Source organism: Hippopotamus amphibius, chromosome 6, assembly GCF_030028045.1.
Source record: "Hippopotamus amphibius kiboko isolate mHipAmp2 chromosome 6, mHipAmp2.hap2, whole genome shotgun sequence".
Lineage (NCBI taxonomy): Eukaryota > Metazoa > Chordata > Mammalia > Artiodactyla > Hippopotamidae > Hippopotamus > Hippopotamus amphibius.
In genome coordinates this window covers 81,563,074-81,583,391 of record NC_080191.1, presented here as the reverse complement: position 1 = coordinate 81,583,391, position 20,318 = coordinate 81,563,074, and the positions used below count along the sequence as shown (strand labels likewise).

The window sequence follows — 20,318 nt, the reverse complement described above, 5'->3', positions numbered from 1 at the left end:
TGTTATGAGTTTTTTTTAAGATGCATACAGCAGGACTTCCTAGGTGGCACAGTGATTAAGAATCCGCCTGTCAATGCAGGGGACACAGATTCGAGCCCTGCTCTGGGAAGATTCCACATGCTATGAAGCATCTAAGCCTGTGTGCCACAACTATTGAGCCTGTGCTCTAGAGCCTGTGAGCCATAACTGCTGAGCCCAGGTGCTGCAACTACTGAAGCCCACATGCCTAGAGCCCGTGCTCCACAACAAGAGAAGCCACGGCAATGAAGAGCCCATACATCACAATGAAGAGTAGCCCCTGCTTGCAGCAACTAGAGAAAGCCCATGTGCAGCAGCGAAGACCCAATGCAGCCAATAAATAAATAAATTTAGTTTTTTTTAAAGATGCATACAGCAGCAGATGTATAAATCTACTCTCGAGCAAGCATCTGAATACAGCCTCCACCTGAGACCTGGGCTTGAAATGATTCCTTCAGGCATGTAGAGGAATTGATGTTGGCCAGAGTTAGTCCTAGAATCCATGCTAAAAACCTGACAATCTTTCTCCTAGCAAGCAATATAGAAGGCTCTATGTGTAATATGTATTCAACAGGTTGTACAGCCCAAATATATGCCATGAGTTTCATCCCCCTGCAAAACCTAAGAACAGGAAATGGTGCAAATTTGTGGAAAGAGCAAAGATATCCTTGTCCTTGATAATACCATTTACAATTTGAGAATCAACCCTTCTTCCATCAGGTTCACCAGGACAAAATGTTTTCTGCCACCTCATATAAGCTGTTGCTTTCTGACTCAGTAAATCTGCTGGTACAGTAAATAAAGTTTATGTTTCTTACTGCCAATGCATTACCTGATGGTATCCAAGCTTTACTTTATTCCTAACTATTCAAGATTATTAATGACTGAGTGAAAACTGAGATACTCATACCCCAGCCCAAAACAGCCTAGCTGTTATTAACCTCTCCAAATGCCACACCTACCTTAGGGGCATTTGCAGAGCACATTAGTCATAAATCTCTCTGGGAAACTCTTTCCTAAGAAGTCTGTTCCTTTAATTTGTCATCACACATGTGACTCTGGACACTTTTGCTCAGTATTATTCCTTAAGCACTGAGCACGTGCTGTATTGAAAAAAAAAAAAAAAAACAGTATTGTAGTCAGGAGACCAGGGTTCCGGCCCCATCATTGGTGGAGGTATGCTATTAAGCAGTCATTTAATATCTCTGTAAAACTGAGAAAATAATAGCACCCAAACACAAAGTTGCTGTGTGTATTAAATGAGATTAGGACATGTAGGTGTACTTTATCAAGCACTAGACAGATGTTAATCACCAACCACTATTATTACATATTTGACCACAAGCCTGGAAGAACAATATGGAATGATAATGCCCTAAGCTTCCTGCCACATCAGAACCCAAATTTTATGATGCCACCATCACAGGAGTTTCTGGTGTTTGAAGATTGAAAATCTTCCTGACCTACTAGTTCAAGGTGACCAAATTTCAAAATTAACTGTACATGCTCTATGACTACCCACTATCTGAAACTGTGTGCTCAAGAAGTGGCCCAAAGAGAAGAGAAGGGAAGAAGAGTGACTAGAAAAGAGAAAAGGATCAAAAAGGAGGGAAGCGGGGGGCGGGGGGGGGGGGCGTTGGTTTACAAGGAGATTGTTGACAGCTGTAACATGAATCTTCCTCCTTTAAAGGACCCCCTTAAGAACATGCACGCAGTGTTGGTAGGAATGTAAACTGATGCAGCCACTATGGAAACCAATATAGAGATTCCTCAAAAAAATTAATAATAAATGGATATTTATAGGACATTCCATCCAAAAACGACAGACTACACTTTCTTCTCCAGTGCACACGGAACATTTTCCAGGATAGATCACATCTTGGGTCACAAATCAAACCTCAGCAAATTCAAGAAAATTGAAATCATATCAAGCATCTTCTCAGACCACAGTGCCATGAGACTAGATATCAATTACAGGAAAAAAACTGCAAAATATACAAACACATGGAGGCTAAACAATTCACTCTTAAACAACCAAGGAATCACTACAGAAATCAAAAAGGAAATCAAAAAATATCTAGAAACAAATGACAACAAAAACAAAACAACCCAAAACCTATGGGATGCAGCAAAAGCAGTTCTAAGAGGGAAGTTTATAGCAATACAGTCCTACCTTAAGAAACAAGAAAATGATCAAATAAACAACCTAACCTTACACCTAAAACAACTAGAGAAAGAAGAACAAAGAAACCCCAAAGGGAGCAGAAGGAAAGAAATCATAAAGATCAGAGCAGAAATAAATGAAAAAGAAAGGAAAGAAACCATAAGAAAAATAAATAAAACTAAAATCTGGTTCTTTGAGAAGATTAACAAAATTGATAAACCATTAGCCAGACTCATCAAGAAAAAAAGGGAGAAGATGCAAATCAACAGAATTAGAAATGAAAAAGAAGTAACAACAGACACCTCAGAAATACAAAAGATCATGAGAGACTACTACAAGCAACTATATGCCAATCAATTGGATAACCTGGAAGAAATGGATACATTCTTAGAAAAATACAACCTTCCAAGACTGAACCAGGAAGAAATAGAAACCATGAACAGACCAATCACAAGTACGGAAATTGAGGCAGTGATTAAAAATCTCCCAACACACAAAAGCCCAGGACCAGATGGGTTCACGGGTGAATTCTATCAAACATTTCGAGAAGAGTTAACACCTATCCTTCTCAAATTCTTCCAAAATATTGCAGAAGGCGGAGCACTCCCAAACTCATTCTACGAGGCCACCATCACCCTGATACCAAAACCAGGCAAAGATGTCACAAAAAAAGAAAACTACAGACCAATATCACTGATGAATATAGATGCAAAAATCCTCAACAAAACACTAGCTAACAGACTCCAACAGCACATTAAAAAAATCATACACCATGATCAAGTGGGGTTTATCCCTGGGATGCAAGGATTCTTCAATATACGCAAATCAATCCACGTGATACATCATATCAACAAATTGAAGGATAAAAACCATATGATCATTTCAATAGATGCAGAAAAAGCTTTTGACAAAGTTCAACATCCATTTATGATAAAAGCTCTCCAGAAAATGGGCATAGAAGGAAATTACCTCAACATAATAAAAGCCATATATGACAAACCAAAAGCCAACATCGTTCTCAATGGGGAAAAACTGGAAGAATTCCCTCTAAGAACAGGAACAAGACAAGGGTGTCCACTCTCACCACTATTATTCAACATAGTTTTGGAAGTTTTAGCCACAGCAATCCGAGAAGAAAAAGAAATCAAAGGAATCCAAATTGGAAAAGAAGAAGTAAAGTTGTCCCTCTTTGCAGATGACATGATATTATATATAGAAAACCCTAAAGACTCTACCAGAAAACTGCTAGCACTAATTCATGAGTTTAGTAAAGTAGCAGGATACAAAATTAATGCACAGAAATCTCTTGCATTCCTATACACTAACAACGGAAGAGAAGAAAGAGAAATTAAGGAAACTCTCCCATTCACCATTGCAACCAAAAGAATAAAATACCTAGGAATAAACCTGCCTAAGGAGGCAAAAAATCTGTATGCAGAAAACTTTAAGACATTGATGAAAGAAATCAAAGACTACACAAACAGATGGAGGGACATACCATGTTCCTGGATTGGAAGAATCAACATCGTGAAAAGGTCTGTACTACCCAAAGCAATTTACAGATTCAATGCAATCCCGATCAAATTACCAATGGCCTTATTCACAGAACTAGAGCAAGAAATCTTACGATTTGTATGGAAACGCAAAAGACCCCGAATAGCCAAAGCAATCTTGAGAAGGAAAAATGGAGTTGGTGGAATCAGGCTTCCTGACTTCAAACTATACTACAAGGCCATAGTGATCAAGACAGTGTGGTACTGGCACAAAAAGAGAAAGGAAGATCAATGGAAGAGAATAGAGAACTCAGAAGTAAGCCCAAACACATATGGGCACCTTATCTTTGACAAAGGAGGCACGAGTATACAATGGAAAAAAGACAGCCTCTTCAATAAGTGGTGCTGGGAAAATTGGACAGCAACATGTAAAAGAATGAAATTAGAACACTTCCTAACACCATACACAAAAATAAACTCCAAATGGATTAAAGACCTACATGGAAGGCCAGACGCTATCAAACTCCTAGAGGAAAACCTAGGCAGAACACTCTATGACATCCATCAAAGCAAGATCCTTTTTGACCCACCTCCTAGAATCAGGGAAATAAAATCAAGAATAAATGAATGGGACCTCATGAAACTTAAAAGCTTTTGCACAGTGAACGAAACCATAAACAAGACTAAAAGGCAACCCTCAGAATGGGAAAAAATAATTGCCTATGAAACAACAGACAAAGGATTAACCTCCAAAATATACAAGCAGCTCATGAAGCTTAATACCAAAAAAGCAAATAACCCAATCCACAAATGGGCAGAAGACCTAAATAGACATTTCTCCAAAGAAGACATACAGATGGCCAACACACACATGAAAAGATGCTCAACATCACTCATCATCAGAGAAATGCAAGTCAAAGCCACAATGAGGTATCACCTCACACCAATCAGAATGGCCATCATCACAAAATCTGGAAACCACAAATGTTGGAGAGGGTGTGGAGAAAAGGGAACTCTCCTGCACTGTTGGTGGGACTGTAAGTTGGTACAGCCACTATGGAAAACAATTTGGAGGTTCCTTCAAAAACTACAAATAGAACTACCATATGATCCAGTCATCCCACTCCTGGGCATATACCCAAAGAAAACCATAATCCCAAAAGAAACTTGTACCATAATGTTTATTGCAGCACTATTTACAATAGCCAGGACATGGAAGCAACCTAAATGCCCATCAACAAATGAATGGATACAGAAGATGTGGCATATATATACAATGGAATATTACTCAGCTATAAAAAGGGATGAGATGGAGCTATATGTAATGAGGTGGTTAGAACTAGAATCTGTCATACATAGTGAAGTAAGTCAGAAAGAGAAGGACAAATATTGTATGCTAACTCACATATACGGAATCTAAAAATGGTACTGATGAACTCAGTGACAAGAATAAGGATGCAGATACAGAGAATGGACTGGAGAACTCGAGGTATGGGAGGGGGCGGTGGGTGGGGGGGAAACTGAGACGAAGCGAGAGAGTAGCACAGACATATATATACTACCAACTGTAAAATAGTCAGTGGGAAGTTGTTGTATAACAAAGGGAGTCCAGCTCAAGGATGGAAGATGCCTTGGAGAACTGGGGCAGGGAGGGTGGCGGGGACTCGAGGCGGGGGGGTCGGGGAAGGGAGGGAGTACGGGGATGTGTGTATGGAAACAGATGATTGAACCTGGTGTACCCCCCAAAAAAGTAAAAAAAATTATAAAAATAAATAAATAAATAAATAAAATAAAATAGTCACTAAAAAAAAAAAAATTAATTATAGAACTACCACATGATCCTGCAATTCCACTCCAAAGAAAACAAAAACACTAATTGGAAAAGATGCATGCACCCAGTGTTCATTGCAGCACTGTTTACAATTGCCAAGATGTGGAGGCAACCTAAATGTCCATCAGCAGATCACTGGATAAAGAAGACATGGCACATATTTACAATGGAATATTACTCAGCTGTAAAAAGGAATGAAATTGGGACATTTGTAGAGACATGTCATACAGAGTGAAATAAGTCAGAAAGAAAAAAGCAAATATCGTATGTTAACACATATATGCAGAATCTAGAAAAACGGTCAGATCAACCAGTTTGCAAGGCAGAAATAGAGTCACACATGTAGAGAACAGACATATGGACACCACGGGGGGAAAATGGGGGGGGGGGCTTTGGGGTGGGATGAATTGGGAGATTGGGATTGCCATGTATACATTACTAATAAGAAAAAAAATCAAATTGTACACTTTAAATACATGCAGTTTATGGTATGTCAATTATATCTCAATAAAAGTCCTTAAAAAAAAGAAAATGCGGCACATATATACACAATGGAATATTACTCAGCAATAAAAAAAGAATGAAATCTTGCCATTTGCAACAACATGGATGGACCTAGAGAGTATTATGCTTAGTGAAATGTCAGACCGAGAAAGACAAATACTGTCTGATTTCACTTATGTGAAATCTAAAAAACAAAACAAATGAACAAACATAACAAAACAGAAACAGAGTTACAGATACAGAAAACAAACAGGCGGTTGCCAGAGGGCAGAGGGAGAGGAAAGAAATATGTAAGGGAGATTGAGAGGTACAAATTTCAGTTGCAAAATAAGTGACCCCCAGATGTGAAAGGTACAGAGTGGAAAATATAGCCAATAACTATGTGATGTCTTCGTATGGTAACATCATAACTAGACTTATTGTGGCAATCATTTTGAAATGTTATAGAAATACCAAATCACTGTGTTGTGTAACAGGAGCTAGCAGAGTGCTGTAGGTAAATTATACTTCAAAACCAAACAAATTCATAGAAAAAGAGATCAGATGTGTGGTCACCAGAGGTGGGGGAGAACAGAGGGAAGATTGGATGAAGGGGGTCAAAAGGTACAAACTTTCAGCTATAAGCACTAGGGATGTGATGGTAACACATGATAAGTATGAGGGTGAGTCAAAAATTATCCGCACTCTGATTATATTAAAACGTCTATAAATTCTACAGCCAGAGTGCAGATAATTTTTGACTCACAGTCATATAATGATCACTGCTATACATCATATATGAAAGTAAATCCTGAGTTTAAAACAAACAAAATATTTTTCCATTTCTTTAATGTTTTGTCTGTACGAGATGATGGGTGTTCACTGAACTTATGGTGACAATCATTTCATGATGTCTGCAAGTCAGAGGATTACGCTGTGCACCTTGAGCTTATACAGTGCTGTGTGTCAATAATATCTCAATAAAACTGGAAGAAAAAAAATAAAGTAAATAAAATAAAAAATAATTTTTTAAAAGGACTGCCATAAGGGGGAATTATGCTGTGCTGTAAAAATCTACAAATAGTATATCCTTAATTTGTTCACATGAACACATTAGCTATAAACTACTATTCGTAATTGTATCCTCAAAACCAGACCAATAAATATTTATTGACTTGTTGCTTGAAGAAAAAGAAGGTAGGAGATATACCTCCTGGTCTCAAATTAATTCTGCTATTGAAAACAAACAAATAACCATAGCCTAACCAATGCCTAAGTCATAATATGAACACCGAATCAACCATCCCATTAAAGAAATAAAAAATCAGGAAAGTTTGGACCCGAATTTGCATTTGTTTTGCAGTATTATTCCTGAGGAAAAAATACTTAGTAGTTGAACCCACTAAGGTGCCCCGAGCCAACCTCTGACTTTGCTACCACAATTATACCTTTTTGCCAATATTTGCAACCCACCAACTTTCAAAAAATATATTTTCTTACCTGCATGACCATAGTTGAACACAGGCATAGGAGGGCAAAACTTTATCTGAGCTGCTCCCATCCTGCCACACCACCTTCCAGTAAACGTCCACCCGGAGAGACAGCATGAACCACCGGCATCGCTGAGCCGACCTGGTGTAGCAGCAGGTCGAGTGGGCCTGTCCCTCTGTGTCCTGATCTGTCCCGTCAGGCTGGTCTGCCAGCTTCCACCTCCAGTCATAAAGTATGACAATCAGTGGCATCCTCTTGCTTAATGAAAGTATCACTTTGCTAAAACTGCACTGAAAGAGATATTGGAACTTTTTTAAAGTTTATCTTTTAATTGTTTAAAGTAAATTCAGAACTTAATGACCTTTCCAGTGATACTGTCAACAACATAGTCAAAAATCAATGAGTAGGAATCAATAATAAATATGTACATAAATAAACACATAAATTTTTAAAGTTTCAACTATCCAGCAGATGTTAAGCAGCACAGCTCCTATAAGCTCTGAAAGTTGTCAAAAATGGAATTACACCCAATACAGTGGGTTTCCTCCAGACCTGAATTCCGCCAACCCCTGAAGATCACCTATTCAGACTATCAAGCAGGTGTTCCTTCCAGGAGCTCCCGGAGGAGCTGGTGTCTTCGGGGTTCTGTGCGAGTCGACCTTCTACCTTACATCCAAATGAAACCAATCATTGCAGCCCAACCACTGGAGCTGCTCGTGGTTTCTGAAAGACAGAAGTGGGTTCACTGCTGAGCACAAGTGCGGGAGTATAAGCCCCAAGAGGGTGACTCAGTTCCTGTGCAAAGGACCAGCTGAGAAACTTTCACAGGGCCTTCCAGGTGCTTGGAAAAGAGGAGAAACATAACGTAGCTCTGCACTGTGGTATCTCAAAGACAGCCTGACCTGAAAGTCCAGAAAATCAGCCACCTTCCTACAGACCTTATCTTGAATGGTTTAAGTGAATGCAGCCATCATTGCCTTAGAAAGTTGGCAGCCAGACCAAGTAGATGGGTCAGTGTGACGCCCACTGTTCACATCAGGAGGCCCAGTTGCCTCCTTTGCAGCCGGAAGAAGCGAACTGATGTGCCCTCCAGGCACGAAAAGAAGGAACCCCCACCTCCCCTCACTGGCACCCTCTTGCTGGATCCTTCCCAAGCCTGGCCTGGCAACAAAAAACCCCTACACCCTCAGCCAAGCAACACACCAGTGGCACTGAAGTCGGGGCGGAGGAAGCTGTTGCAGCCAGGCTGGGCTGCTGGTCACTCAAGGTCCTGCAGAGCCCAGGACCAGGAGACACGGGGAGGAGTGGGCGGTGTCCTCACCATCCCCCAGGACCCCAGATGCAGCTCTTGGGGTTCACACCTCATCTCCCTGCCATCTGCCCTGTAAGAGGAGGCAGCCCTGAGTTCAGAAGGAGGGCATGGACACCCTTTACTGTGTCTCGAGGCAGTGGGTTAAAACCCACTCCGAGCACTGGACCAAGGAGAGTAACTCAGATATGTGATCAGAATGGAAAGCAGACCAAGAAATGCAACATTACTGCTGTGACCAAACCATAAAATTTCTCCTTTGCTTTATTATTATTAATAAACTACTGGAAAGAATTGAACTATTTTGCAGAAAAGGTGTAATAGATTAAAATCTTTCCCACATATTTAAGATCAGGAACCTGTAATAAAATGGAGCCAGGAATGCTTTTTCTGCAATCTCTAGTAATTCCTTTGAGAATCCCTTACCCATACTACTGGTGGCATCTGATTCACTTGGCTACTGGGTTCTACTCCCAGTTCCATCTCACATCGCCACAGCCCGGGCCTTTCCTGTTCCAGACACTTCTCTCCCACAGGTGACCCTCCTTGTCCTTCACTGCTGACGGGAACTGGCCTGAGTGTTTTCAGCCCTGCTCTCCTCTAACACTGCCAAAGCTAACCCTCCACCGTGCCCTTGACCCTATGTTCCCCTCCTCCTCGGGTACCGCCCTATCATAAAGCCCCCACCTTCCCCTCCTCAGTCCTGACCTATCTGCAGACGGCCACAGATACATCCTAGAAAGCCCCCCTCACGTCAGAGATTTCCAGGAGTTCTTGCCCCATATTTCTCACTCTATTTGTTGCCAATGTTCTTGAAAGAATTATTTAATTATTTACTAAATATTTATTGAGTTCCTCTTACTCTGTGGCAAACATCATGCTGGATGTTAGAGAGAAAACAAAGAGTAAAGACATGGTCCCTCCTTCTAGTAGAAGAAATAAGGACCTCTCTCCAAAGGAAAGTAGAGCAGACTACCCCTCATGGCATGTGCTGATAGGAAGTGAGCAGGACAGAGAGAGACCATAGGCCCTGCTCTGGACAGTGGGCAGGGGAGGCCTCTCTGAGGATGGGATGTTTTGGATAAGACCTGAAGGATGAGGCGGAGTCTCAGAAAGAGTAGGGGCTGAGGGGACAGAATGTGCAAAAGCCCTGTGGCAGAATAGCCTGGCCCGTTCAAGGAGCTGAAAGGACACTGTGGTTTAAGTGCAGTGAGCAAGGGGTGGGGGGGACGAGGATGACCTAGGAGTTGTGGGCAGAGACCAGGTCACATGGTGCATAGTTAGGAACTTAGAATTTATTCTGAATTTGGTGAACAGCGATTGAAGGATTTTTAGAGAGGAATAAGAAAATAATAGCCCTTGCAGGTGTGAAGAGAAGGAACCAAGAGAGGCCATAGCTAAAGCAGAAAGAGCAATTGAGGGACAGCGGCTCATGATCCACAAGAGCCAGGACACGGGGACAGCCTCAGGGTGCACGACCACGAGCAGGCAGGAAGGTGTGGTGTGTGCAGGACGGGTGCTACTCAGCCATGGAAAACCAGGAAACCCTGCCTTCTGCAACCACATGCTTGGACCTTGAGCATGAAGTGAAACAAGGTAGACGAAGACAGTTACTGCATGATCTCACTTATATGTGGAAGCTTACCAAAAACAAAAATGAAAAACATCTCACAGAAAGAGATGAGATTTGTGGTTACAGGAGGGGCGGGGCGGGGAATGGAGGAAGGTGGTCAAAGGCACCAGCGTCCAGTTATAAGATAAACTAGTACCAGGGTTGTTAGTACCACATGGTGACTGTAGTGAGCACTGCTGTGTGATATACAGGGAAGCTAAGAGAGTAAAGCCCAAGAATTCTCATCACAAGAAGAAAAGTTGCTCTTTTCTTTTATCGCATCTCTGTGAGGTGATGGATGTTCAGTGACCCTGTTGTGGTCATCATTTCACAGTGTGTGTAAATCAAACCATCATGGTGTATGCCTTGAAAAGTGATGTGCGTCAGCTATTCCTCAATAAAACTGGAAAAATTATCCTCTAAAAAAAAAAAAAGAGGCTGCTACAACAGCCTGGTCTGTCATGGTGGCCATGAGGACAGAGAGAAGGGAGTGGATTGGGGAGATCAAAGCAGCAGAACCTGCTGAGGGATTCAGAGAGGGGCCTGCGGGGAAGGAGCAGTGGGGATGCTTCGAGGCTTCTGACTGAGCAACACAGTAGACGGTGGGGCTCCTGACTGGGAGGGGCGGTCATCGGGGAAGTGGTGGGTTTGGGGTAATAAAAGTTCTGTTTTAAACATGTTCAGTTTATTTTTTTTATTTGTTTTGCATCCTTTAATTCACAACACTGGCTATTTTATTTTATTTTATTTTATTTTGTATTTTATTTTATTTATTTTGCCACACAGCTTGAGGGAGCCTAGTTCCCTGACCAGGGATCCACCCCACGCCCCTGAAGTAGAAATGCGGAGTCTTCACCGCTGGACTGCTAGGGAAGTCCCTAAACATGTTCAGTTTAAATGACTGGGCAGCATCCCAAAAGAAGTACAGCTGCAGATTTGTGAAGCCAATGCTCAGAAGAGTGGTCTGGCCAGGAGGTAGAAACCTGGTGTGTTCAGCATAAAAATGATGTTTAAAACCATGAGAACATTTCATATCACCTGGGAAGACAGAGAAGAGAGGGGATAGAAGAGAAAGGAAAATTAAAGAAGAATAGAATTTTTAAAATAGAAAAAGACCCAGAAGCAAACCTTAAGAATCCCATATTTGAAGGTTGGCTGGAGTAGGAGGAGCCACCAAAGATGTAAAGGAAAACTACGAAAGTGAGGAGCAAAGAGAGGGTCTAGGAAGGAGAGGTCAGCTGAGCCGAGCGCTTCTGGAGGGTCTTCCTCATGGAGGGTCTCTCCCGCCACCATTTCTGCCTCTCAACATGTTGCCCCTCCTTCGGAGCCCAGGAAAGGTGACCTGACCAAAACCACCGCTGCTAGAAATCATCAGTGACCCCTGTGTCTGTGTCCATGTTTTCTCTCAATCCTCGTTCTTGTTTTCTCTGAGCCTGTAGCATCAGGGCTTACCTGGTCCTCTGTGAAACTCTCTTCTCCATTGAGTTTCCATTTATATAACCAATTCCTAGTCCTTCTACTTTTGAAAAAATGTATTCTTCTCTGACTGTCCTTTTCCTTCCGTCCCTTAAATGTCTGTGTTTCCTGAGGAGATGTCTTTGGACCACTTCTTTGTACCCTTTGTAACTTCATTTATTCACAGTTTCAACAGTCACCCGGCACCCAATTCCAAAACCCAGATCTCAAGCCAACCTCAATCTCTCTCAAGATGCAAGCTCTCCCTCTTAATTCCTTGCGCGTACGTTTCTAGATCAGCGTCATACTGATATTTTAAAAACCCTCATTTGAAAGCCACTCTTCATCTTTGCTCCAAAACCTCCTCTTTCTCATTATCATATTTCTATTTATGGGGCAATCATCTTCCCACTTGAAACTTTCAAGTCCTGTTGATTTCGTCTTCCCCTTCCTCCCAGATGTGCTTCTATTGAACTTGCTCAGCTTGCCTCTTTACTTTCCATCCCATACCGTCCCACTCCCACTGTTCCAGTTCAGTTGCCCCATCATTCTGCCAGATCAGGCAGGACCTCGTTGGTCCTGGAGTGGAGCCGGGACTTTGCTCTAAAGCACACGGGCAGCCCCTGGAGCAGTTGACCATCGGGGAGACACTCCCTGCTTCAACTTCAGCGTAGCTGGTTAGCCTCCTCTTCAGACCCTACCGTGCTCCAGTCCAACTGAATACCCGTTCTGGAACCCACCCTGTTTATCTCACTGCTGTGCGGCCAGTTGCCCGTTTCCCCTCCCTCGATCACTCTATCATTTCTGCCTCCCAAAATATTACCCCTCCTTCAAAGCCTGGGTATGATGACATCTACCTAACAAAGCTTCTTCAACCCCTCAAGTTGGTCATAATCGCTTCTTTGAATTCGAGCAGCAGATTATCCGTGCATGCGTTGTAGTCGTACCTATTTTGCGTTTTGATGATTTGTGTGTGGCATATCTCCCCTCTTATGCCGTAAATATCTCAGGACAGGAACGATGTGCCTTTCATTGTTGTTCCACTACAAATCAAAACACGTACCTTGCAAACACCAGACCTTCAGGAAATGCCTGCCAAGGAAATAAATGGACGGTGTGAATGAACCTAAATTATTGTTTTGTGTACTGATCCAGTCCTAAATGATTGTTGCTGTCATTTCTCTATCACAGATGGTTATCCACTTACTAATACAGCCTTTCTCTGAATGCACTTAGAAAAGGTGGAAAATTGTGTTATAAGGGAGGAACAAGTATGTAGGTTATTCCCTTCCTTAAACAAAGAGAAGTTCTGTTATGAGTCATGGAAAATTAAAGCACAGTAATAAAATGCACCAACCAGACTGGCTGAATAATGATTTAGTGGAAACGTTGCTTTGACTCCTGTTCATGGGTCCTGACTTTCCTCTCAAGTACTTAAGCTGCACGTCCTATTTATTTTGGTTTTAGATAACGTTGACCACGATCGGCTATGGAGACAAAACCCCTCTGACCTGGCTGGGAAGGCTGCTCTCTGCAGGCTTTGCACTCCTGGGCATTTCTTTCTTTGCACTTCCTGCCGTGAGTATCTATGCAAAAATTAAGCACTGTCAGTTGGATCTTAGAGGTTTATTAGCACGAGCTTTCACTAGATGGTGTGCCCTGGAACATAGCTATATGGTTTACTAATATAATTTTTCTAACGTAATGTTGACTTTTCTACATATATCTAGTTGGATAGTTTATAAAATGTGGTCTCCCCTTGGAGATGCTTAACCCGAGAGTTTTATACCCGCTGGGGCTTTAGGACCAAATGATAATTCAAGCAACACCACCTCTTAGTCAACATGCTACTGATACGCTGAAAATATGTGTAAAGATTTAAAAACATCCTCCTCTTAAACTGATGGCTCCAATTTGGTGTGTGAGGTGTGCGGTACTGAAGAGATGTGTGTGCCCACATGGAGTATTACCTCTTTAGATCCACTTCAGTGAAAAGCATATGAATTGAAAGGGTTTTTAATGTGTCAGATGATTTATTCTCTGTGTCATCATTGATTTTTGTTAACCAGTTTCTTATCAGAATGAAGAGCACGCTAATCTCCTCTTAAGCTTCTGATTATTTTCTCCTTAATGGATGAAGCCTGCCTTCCTGATTGTTTTATCCTCTTGTGTCTCCAAAGGCAGTTGGTCAAAATATTACAATATGCCCCCCTCTCCGAGCTCTTGCTTTCACTCCCGCTCTCATGGGGGAGAGGAGCCCAACAAGCAGGACTGTTAGAGCCGTGGCCATCGTCCTGCTTAGGGAACAGCAGCCTTGGGCTTGCCCCAGACACAGGCTGACTCACAGCACAGCCTCTGCCACAGAGATCCCAGGGCACCCCTCAAAGGAGCCTTCAGCACCACAGCCTGTGGTTCCCGGAGCTCCCCTTCTCCCTGGACCCCTTGTCCTTCCCGTGCCCAGTGCTCAGCTCCAAACTGACCACTTGGTTGCACCCCCAACCAGCCAAGGTCAGAGAAGGGACCGAAGAGACCATGCAGGAGCTCAAGCATCAGACCCCACTTTGAATTCGGGTTTGTCACGTGCTACCCACGTGTGACTGTGTTGGTTTGCTAGGGCTGCCGTAACAAGGCATCGTGGACTGGCTGACTTGGCTTAAATGACAGAACTTTATTGTCTCGTGGTTCTGGAGGCTGGAAGTCCAAAATCAAGGAGCTGGCACGGCTGGTTCTTTCCCGAGGGCCACAAGGGAGGATGTGTCCAGGCCTTTTCCAGGGCTTGTAGACACCATCTGCTCACTGTGTCTTCTCATTGTCTTCCCTCTGTCCACGTCCATGTCCAGATTCCCTCTAAACAGGAAACCAGACATACTGGGTTAGGGCCCACCCTAATGAGCTCAATTGATCACCTCTGTAAAGACCTTTTCTCCAAATAAGGTCACATCCTGAGGTCCTGGGCATTCAGACTCCAACCTATGAATTTTGGACACAAGTCAGCCCATAACGGAAACTCTGAGTACTTTTCTTTACCAGTATCAGGTAGGAAAAATTATCGCACCCAGAGAAGGTCTGTGAAGACCAATGAGGTAATGTAAGTCAGGTGCTTGTTATGAAGGAAACTTCCATGATGCGTCTGTTTCCTGCTGTGACAAAATGAAGAAGAGTCCAAAAAGCATCTCACTTATCCAGAGTCAGCTGAATCTGGCAACCTCAGCCATGCAGAACAGAGCAGACACCCACTTGATAACCAGATTCTTTGTAGGAAAATACCTTTAGAAACAGTAAAATGCAGTCTTGGGCACTTTTCCTGAAATAATGGCACAAAAGACCTGCTGCTGTTGTGTTTATACTTATCCTAAGGCTGCATGTACAGCAACCTGTGTGATCCCTCTCAGAGCTACAGACAGGGAAGGAGGCCCCTCCGGGCTGTTGCCACGGGCACCCATGTGTGTGCCATCCTCCCAGGAGGGCCTCGAGGCTCGTTCATAACCTTTGCCTAATTTAGAGGGACGTTTGGTAAGCTGAGCTCTGTGGTTTCACCTCTTTGAGGATTATTGACAGTAATGCATAAGTAGGCTGATAGAACACACACTAGATCAGGAAGAGATGACAGCAAGGGAGGGAAAATAAAATGTGTAAGAAACGAGCAGACATAAGTGTTCAAACGTATACAGACCTGGGTCAGTTGACATGAAAGTCAGCCCACCTCGGGGAACTGCTGCTCCCACCCAGCGAGACACCTGCCTCCATCCTGAAACCCTGGACCGTCACGGGAGGTTCAGTTGCGTGGCTGCTAGGTTAAGGGTCAGAGACTAAGTGGTCATTCTTGAAAAGGTTTCCCAATAAAGTGATTACAATTGTATATGCAAATTAAATTACTACATGTTGGAGATCTGAAAATCTTACTCTCACAGAATACCCCCTAACAATGCCAAGCAAAGTAGACTTCACCATGGATCATTTTACTGCAGCCTCACGTTAGGTGCTGAGTTCTTACTTATTGAATGAAAGACCCAGTGGCTCACGTATACCTTTAAATAAACAAGGTGGCTGGAAACGCCATTATTTCTTGTGCACCCGCTGGCCGGCAGGGGTGTTGGATTGAAATTAGAACACATTGGCATTTTGTTAAGAAAGTCAGAGGTGGATTGTGGGCCATCCCTGTTTGAGGGTCTTCCACCCAAGAAACCGAGGACCAGGAAAGAGAAGAGCCTTTCCCCATCTTTCCCTTGAGCCTTGAACCAGAAGGACTGCCTCGCACATCACAGAGTCACATAGGTCACCAGCCCCACCAGGGGTCCCCATCCCCGGAGGCCCCTGCCGGACCTCGCCCTGCAAGGCAGGCCTTTCTGCACCTGCAGATGCCCCTTCCCTCCTGCTGAGAGAATCTGTCCGTCTAGCCTGTTCACCAAGTGCGGGGTACAAACAGGCTCTTTTATTCTGGAAGGGAGTATATTTTAAATATAATTAAACAAGGGATAATTATTTTAAATATTTACCAAGACATGTTTTCTTTCTACTTAGTATTTATGTAGCACTTCTAAAACTTAAAACCTCAAAATTTAAGTTGTCTGATCTTAGGAAAAGAATTAAGACATAACTCAATTTGAGACTTTGTATCTATTGGCATCGATGTTTGAAGGGATGTGTTATATTTACACGCATATACTTACATAACTTCCGGAGTGTGTGTGTAACATAACAGGCTTTATTTTACCAGCCCTGTGTTCCTGTTTCTGAGCTGGGGGTGGAGGGAGGCGGAGGAGGGTGGGCAGCGGCCGGAAGGAGACGATGCGCAGAGACGATGCAGCGACTGTTGTAACGGGCAGTCTGGCTCGGGAGACTGCGGCCAGCGTTTGCCATCTAGCAGTGCAATGCCAGGGTGATTCTCACCACGGTTTAGTTTGTTTGGCAGGTGCTAAGTTTGTGCTATGTAGGGCCTGGCCTGTCTTCATTTTCCAAAAGAGATTTAATTCTGAACCTCATATTTACATAAGGAATGGTCAAAAATGGTAGCTATCGCTATTAATCCAGTCTACGAAATCTAAATTACACTCCTATGCATGGACTATACACATCTATGCATATAATATAAATACATAACATACGTAATACAAACATATGCTATCCATTCTACTGTTTCATTGTCTCTTACATGTTTAAACTTTATGAAAAGTGACATTAAAAGGAAAATAAATAAACCTTTCCTAAATGATCTTAAGAGGCAGAAAGAAATTTAGGAGTTATGAAAAACTAGGAGTTGATTTGGATTTGGAAACAGAGGGCCGTTTTTATAACCTCTAAATGGAGGGAAATGTTGTTTAAATCTACAAGTAAGATCCTACAAACCAGGTTTTCCTACAGCTTGGTTTGTTCAATCACAGCCTGCCTGAGACGAGAACCTCGGGCTGCTGGACAGTCAGTGAGGAAGAGAGCCGGAAAACAGACCTCTGATGCCATTCCTGGTCTCACGGTGCAGTCACTCGTCCTGACTGATGCGGAAGTGGGTCACTGCTTATTAACAGAAACTGTATCATCATATAGCTGCATTTTAAATAGAATTGTGTTACTTATTATCTGGTTATTGTCACAGAGGTACTCAGAATTGTGGAATTTCAGAATAAGAAGGAAGGTTAAAGGTTATCTAGAGCCCAAAAATATCCTCGCCAAGTTTTCATCCACTAACACCTCCCAAAGATGAGACCCACCACCCCCTCGGGTAGCCTGTACTATCTTTGAGCGACTTCAAACATATAAAGAAACGAAAAATAGCTGGTCTTTACCTGTGGCAAATGCTGACTTAGGGCTTACAGAATGCCTGGCTGTAACCTAAGGGTTAGACTCCTTGAAGTTTAATAAAAAGCTAATAATGTATAGCTAGCAAGTAAAATCCCAGACGTGAAAGCAGAGGGGCTCCGCGTCCCACACCAACAAAGTGGAGGCTTAGAGACAAAGCCCAGAGACTGCACTGAGCAGACTCCAGAGCCAACCTCAACTAAAGGCTGAGACGAAAGCATCTCCATTCCACAAATTTAGACCAAAGCAGACTGAAAAGGGGGGGCATATCAGATAGATGGCGTTTTGGCAGAGGGAGACGATACACGGAAGGAAGCAAACCGGCCCAAAACTAGTATAAACACAGAAGGAACCGCTCACTTACCAACCCCCAGATCTGACCGGTGAGCCAGGACCAGGAAGGCAAGTCATGCTCAGAGTGTGCGATTGAGACTCAGGAAAACAGGAAGGTGCTTTGCACTGACCCGTGCTCTTGTCTTTACTGGACAGACAGGCAAAATGGAAAACCTTCTATGTCTCCAAAACTGAGTATCTGTTTGTCTCCTCTGAACAACTGTCCTTCCCCACTGTTACTTCCCTTTGGTAGGTGTAGAATTATAGCATCACCAAAGATTAACTTGGGACAGATCTTAAATCCTCCCTCCCCCACCATTTCATGTACGGAAAGTATAAAATTTAGTTGGGTCGTCAAGTGCTAGGAAAGCTCCCATGTGCACATCTGTGAGACAGTAACAGTCCCAAGTTTTAAATCCCCCTCTGTCCTCTACTGGATGGGACCATTCTCTCTAACTTAGGCATAAAGAAATACCACAGAGAAGACCACACAAAAACATGTTTTTAAATGGTGATTCTTATTTGGAATTGTGGCGCCTTCTCCTGCACCATAAGAAACTGTAAGCCAACACCTGGTGATTTTCTGAAGAACAGATATCCTTCTGCTTCTTGCCTGACTACTTGCCATTGGCCAACGGTGTTATAATAGAGGAAATCGTGTTTGCTTTAACGAGTTTATGGACAGGCTGCATACTGTTTGCATTTTCTCACTCTTTTCAAAAACGTTTTTTTTTTTTTTTTAATATTTGTATTATTTAATGATGCTTTGGGGGGAAATATTTTAAGCACTATTTCCGTATTTTGTTGCAGGGCATTCTTGGCTCAGGTTTTGCATTAAAAGTACAAGAACAGCACCGCCAGAAACACTTTGAGAAAAGAAGGAACCCAGCTGCCAATCTCATCCAGGTAAACATCCATGTCCTAGGAAGACGGTAACACCTTTCCCTGCAGGGGCTGGGCCGTGGGCCAGTCCCTCTGCATCCTTGCTTAGGGGAGCTGCCCTTTAGTTTTGTTTTTAAAAATGAAGCTGGAACTTAACATACAGTCTTAGATTCGGTCAAGTGCTCCCGCCTCCCAAATATACAAAGTAATATATATTTTCAGCCAGCGCTCCATGCTTTGTTTGGATTAATTAACTGCACCAGCAAGGCCATGCGGAGGCCAGCAGTCGTGTTGCTCCTGGAATGACCTAGTATATCTCGCGAATTACTTGATGAGACACCATTGATCATCCAGTGATGGAGCAGAACACGGCATCAGTGCCTGCGTTGCAATTGTCTTCTGCCGCCAGATGTGTGCCACTGTTCTGAGGAACAACGTATTTGATAAGAATGTCAAGGTTTAGTACTTGTGGAATCACTTTTAATGCCATCTAGAGCAATAACTTGAAATACTTATTTTAAGAGCTGGAATTATGAAATACATCAGTGTTTGAGCGTATGAAATAAGAAGCATATTATTTGAAGCAAACTCATAATATATAGGTTGTTCAGCATTTAATCTTCTCTTCAGTAACTCAGGATTTGCTTCAGCAGTAAAAGGAATGCTTCTCTTTTTGTCATCCATATCTTTTGGGAGTAGAACCATCCTGGAAACAGGTTAAAAATCACAAAATATGTTTTCCTCTAGATTCATGCTGTGGAGTTCATATTTAATTATAGACAAGATGATTATGTAATATCCCTCCCTGCCAGGCAGTGGATGACCCAGAACTGCAGAACCAGAGGGCTCAGGGCAGTGGCTGCGGTTCCTGCTACAGTAACAAGCGTGTTTTTCTCACTTACACTGCAGGTTCCAGTGGGGTGGGGGTGGGTGGCGACCACGACAGAGCCCCCACCCCCCGCAGCCTCTGCCTATGGCTGTGACGCCAGCACCTCCTACAAAGCAGGGCCAGGGGAGGAAGGGGGTGTTCAGCTACATCAGGAAGGAGACCCCTTTGTATCTGTAACTAAATGCGAGTGTTAAGGTTTAAGTGAAGCTGTCTCCTGACTCCTGACCATTGGGCATGATGCGTAATGCAAACCACTAAGAGGCTCTAGTTTTAAAATTTCCAGGTTTTAAAGGGGCACCAAAGATAAAATAAACTTTGTTTTCCTGAAGGAAAAATCTGAGGCCAAGTGATGGGGCCATGATGAAAAGGGGTGCACACAGGGTTGCACACAAAATGCCCCAACAGAGAGCCCCCCACTCTTTGGCATTTCTTAACTGGTTATGAGCTGTCTCCACACTCATAATGCATTTTTCTCCTCGCTATTTTTATCTTTCAGTTATTCTTTAACATATTCATCTTTCAATTCTGGAAGAAGGCTTTCCAGCCTGTGAGTGCAGAGTTACTC

At 42.9% G+C, this 20,318-nt stretch overlaps 1 protein-coding gene across 1 annotated transcript in view; it reads left to right on the top strand.

The window, feature by feature from the left end:
• The window catches only part of KCNQ5 (potassium voltage-gated channel subfamily Q member 5), a 535,817-nt gene that overhangs the window by 438,542 nt on the left and 76,957 nt on the right, over positions 1–20,318 (top strand). The window contains exons 6-7 of the mRNA XM_057738358.1: positions 13,324–13,434; positions 18,793–18,888. Coding sequence (XP_057594341.1) covers positions 13,324–13,434; positions 18,793–18,888 — 207 coding nt within the window. The remainder of the gene's footprint in view (positions 1–13,323; positions 13,435–18,792; positions 18,889–20,318) is intronic.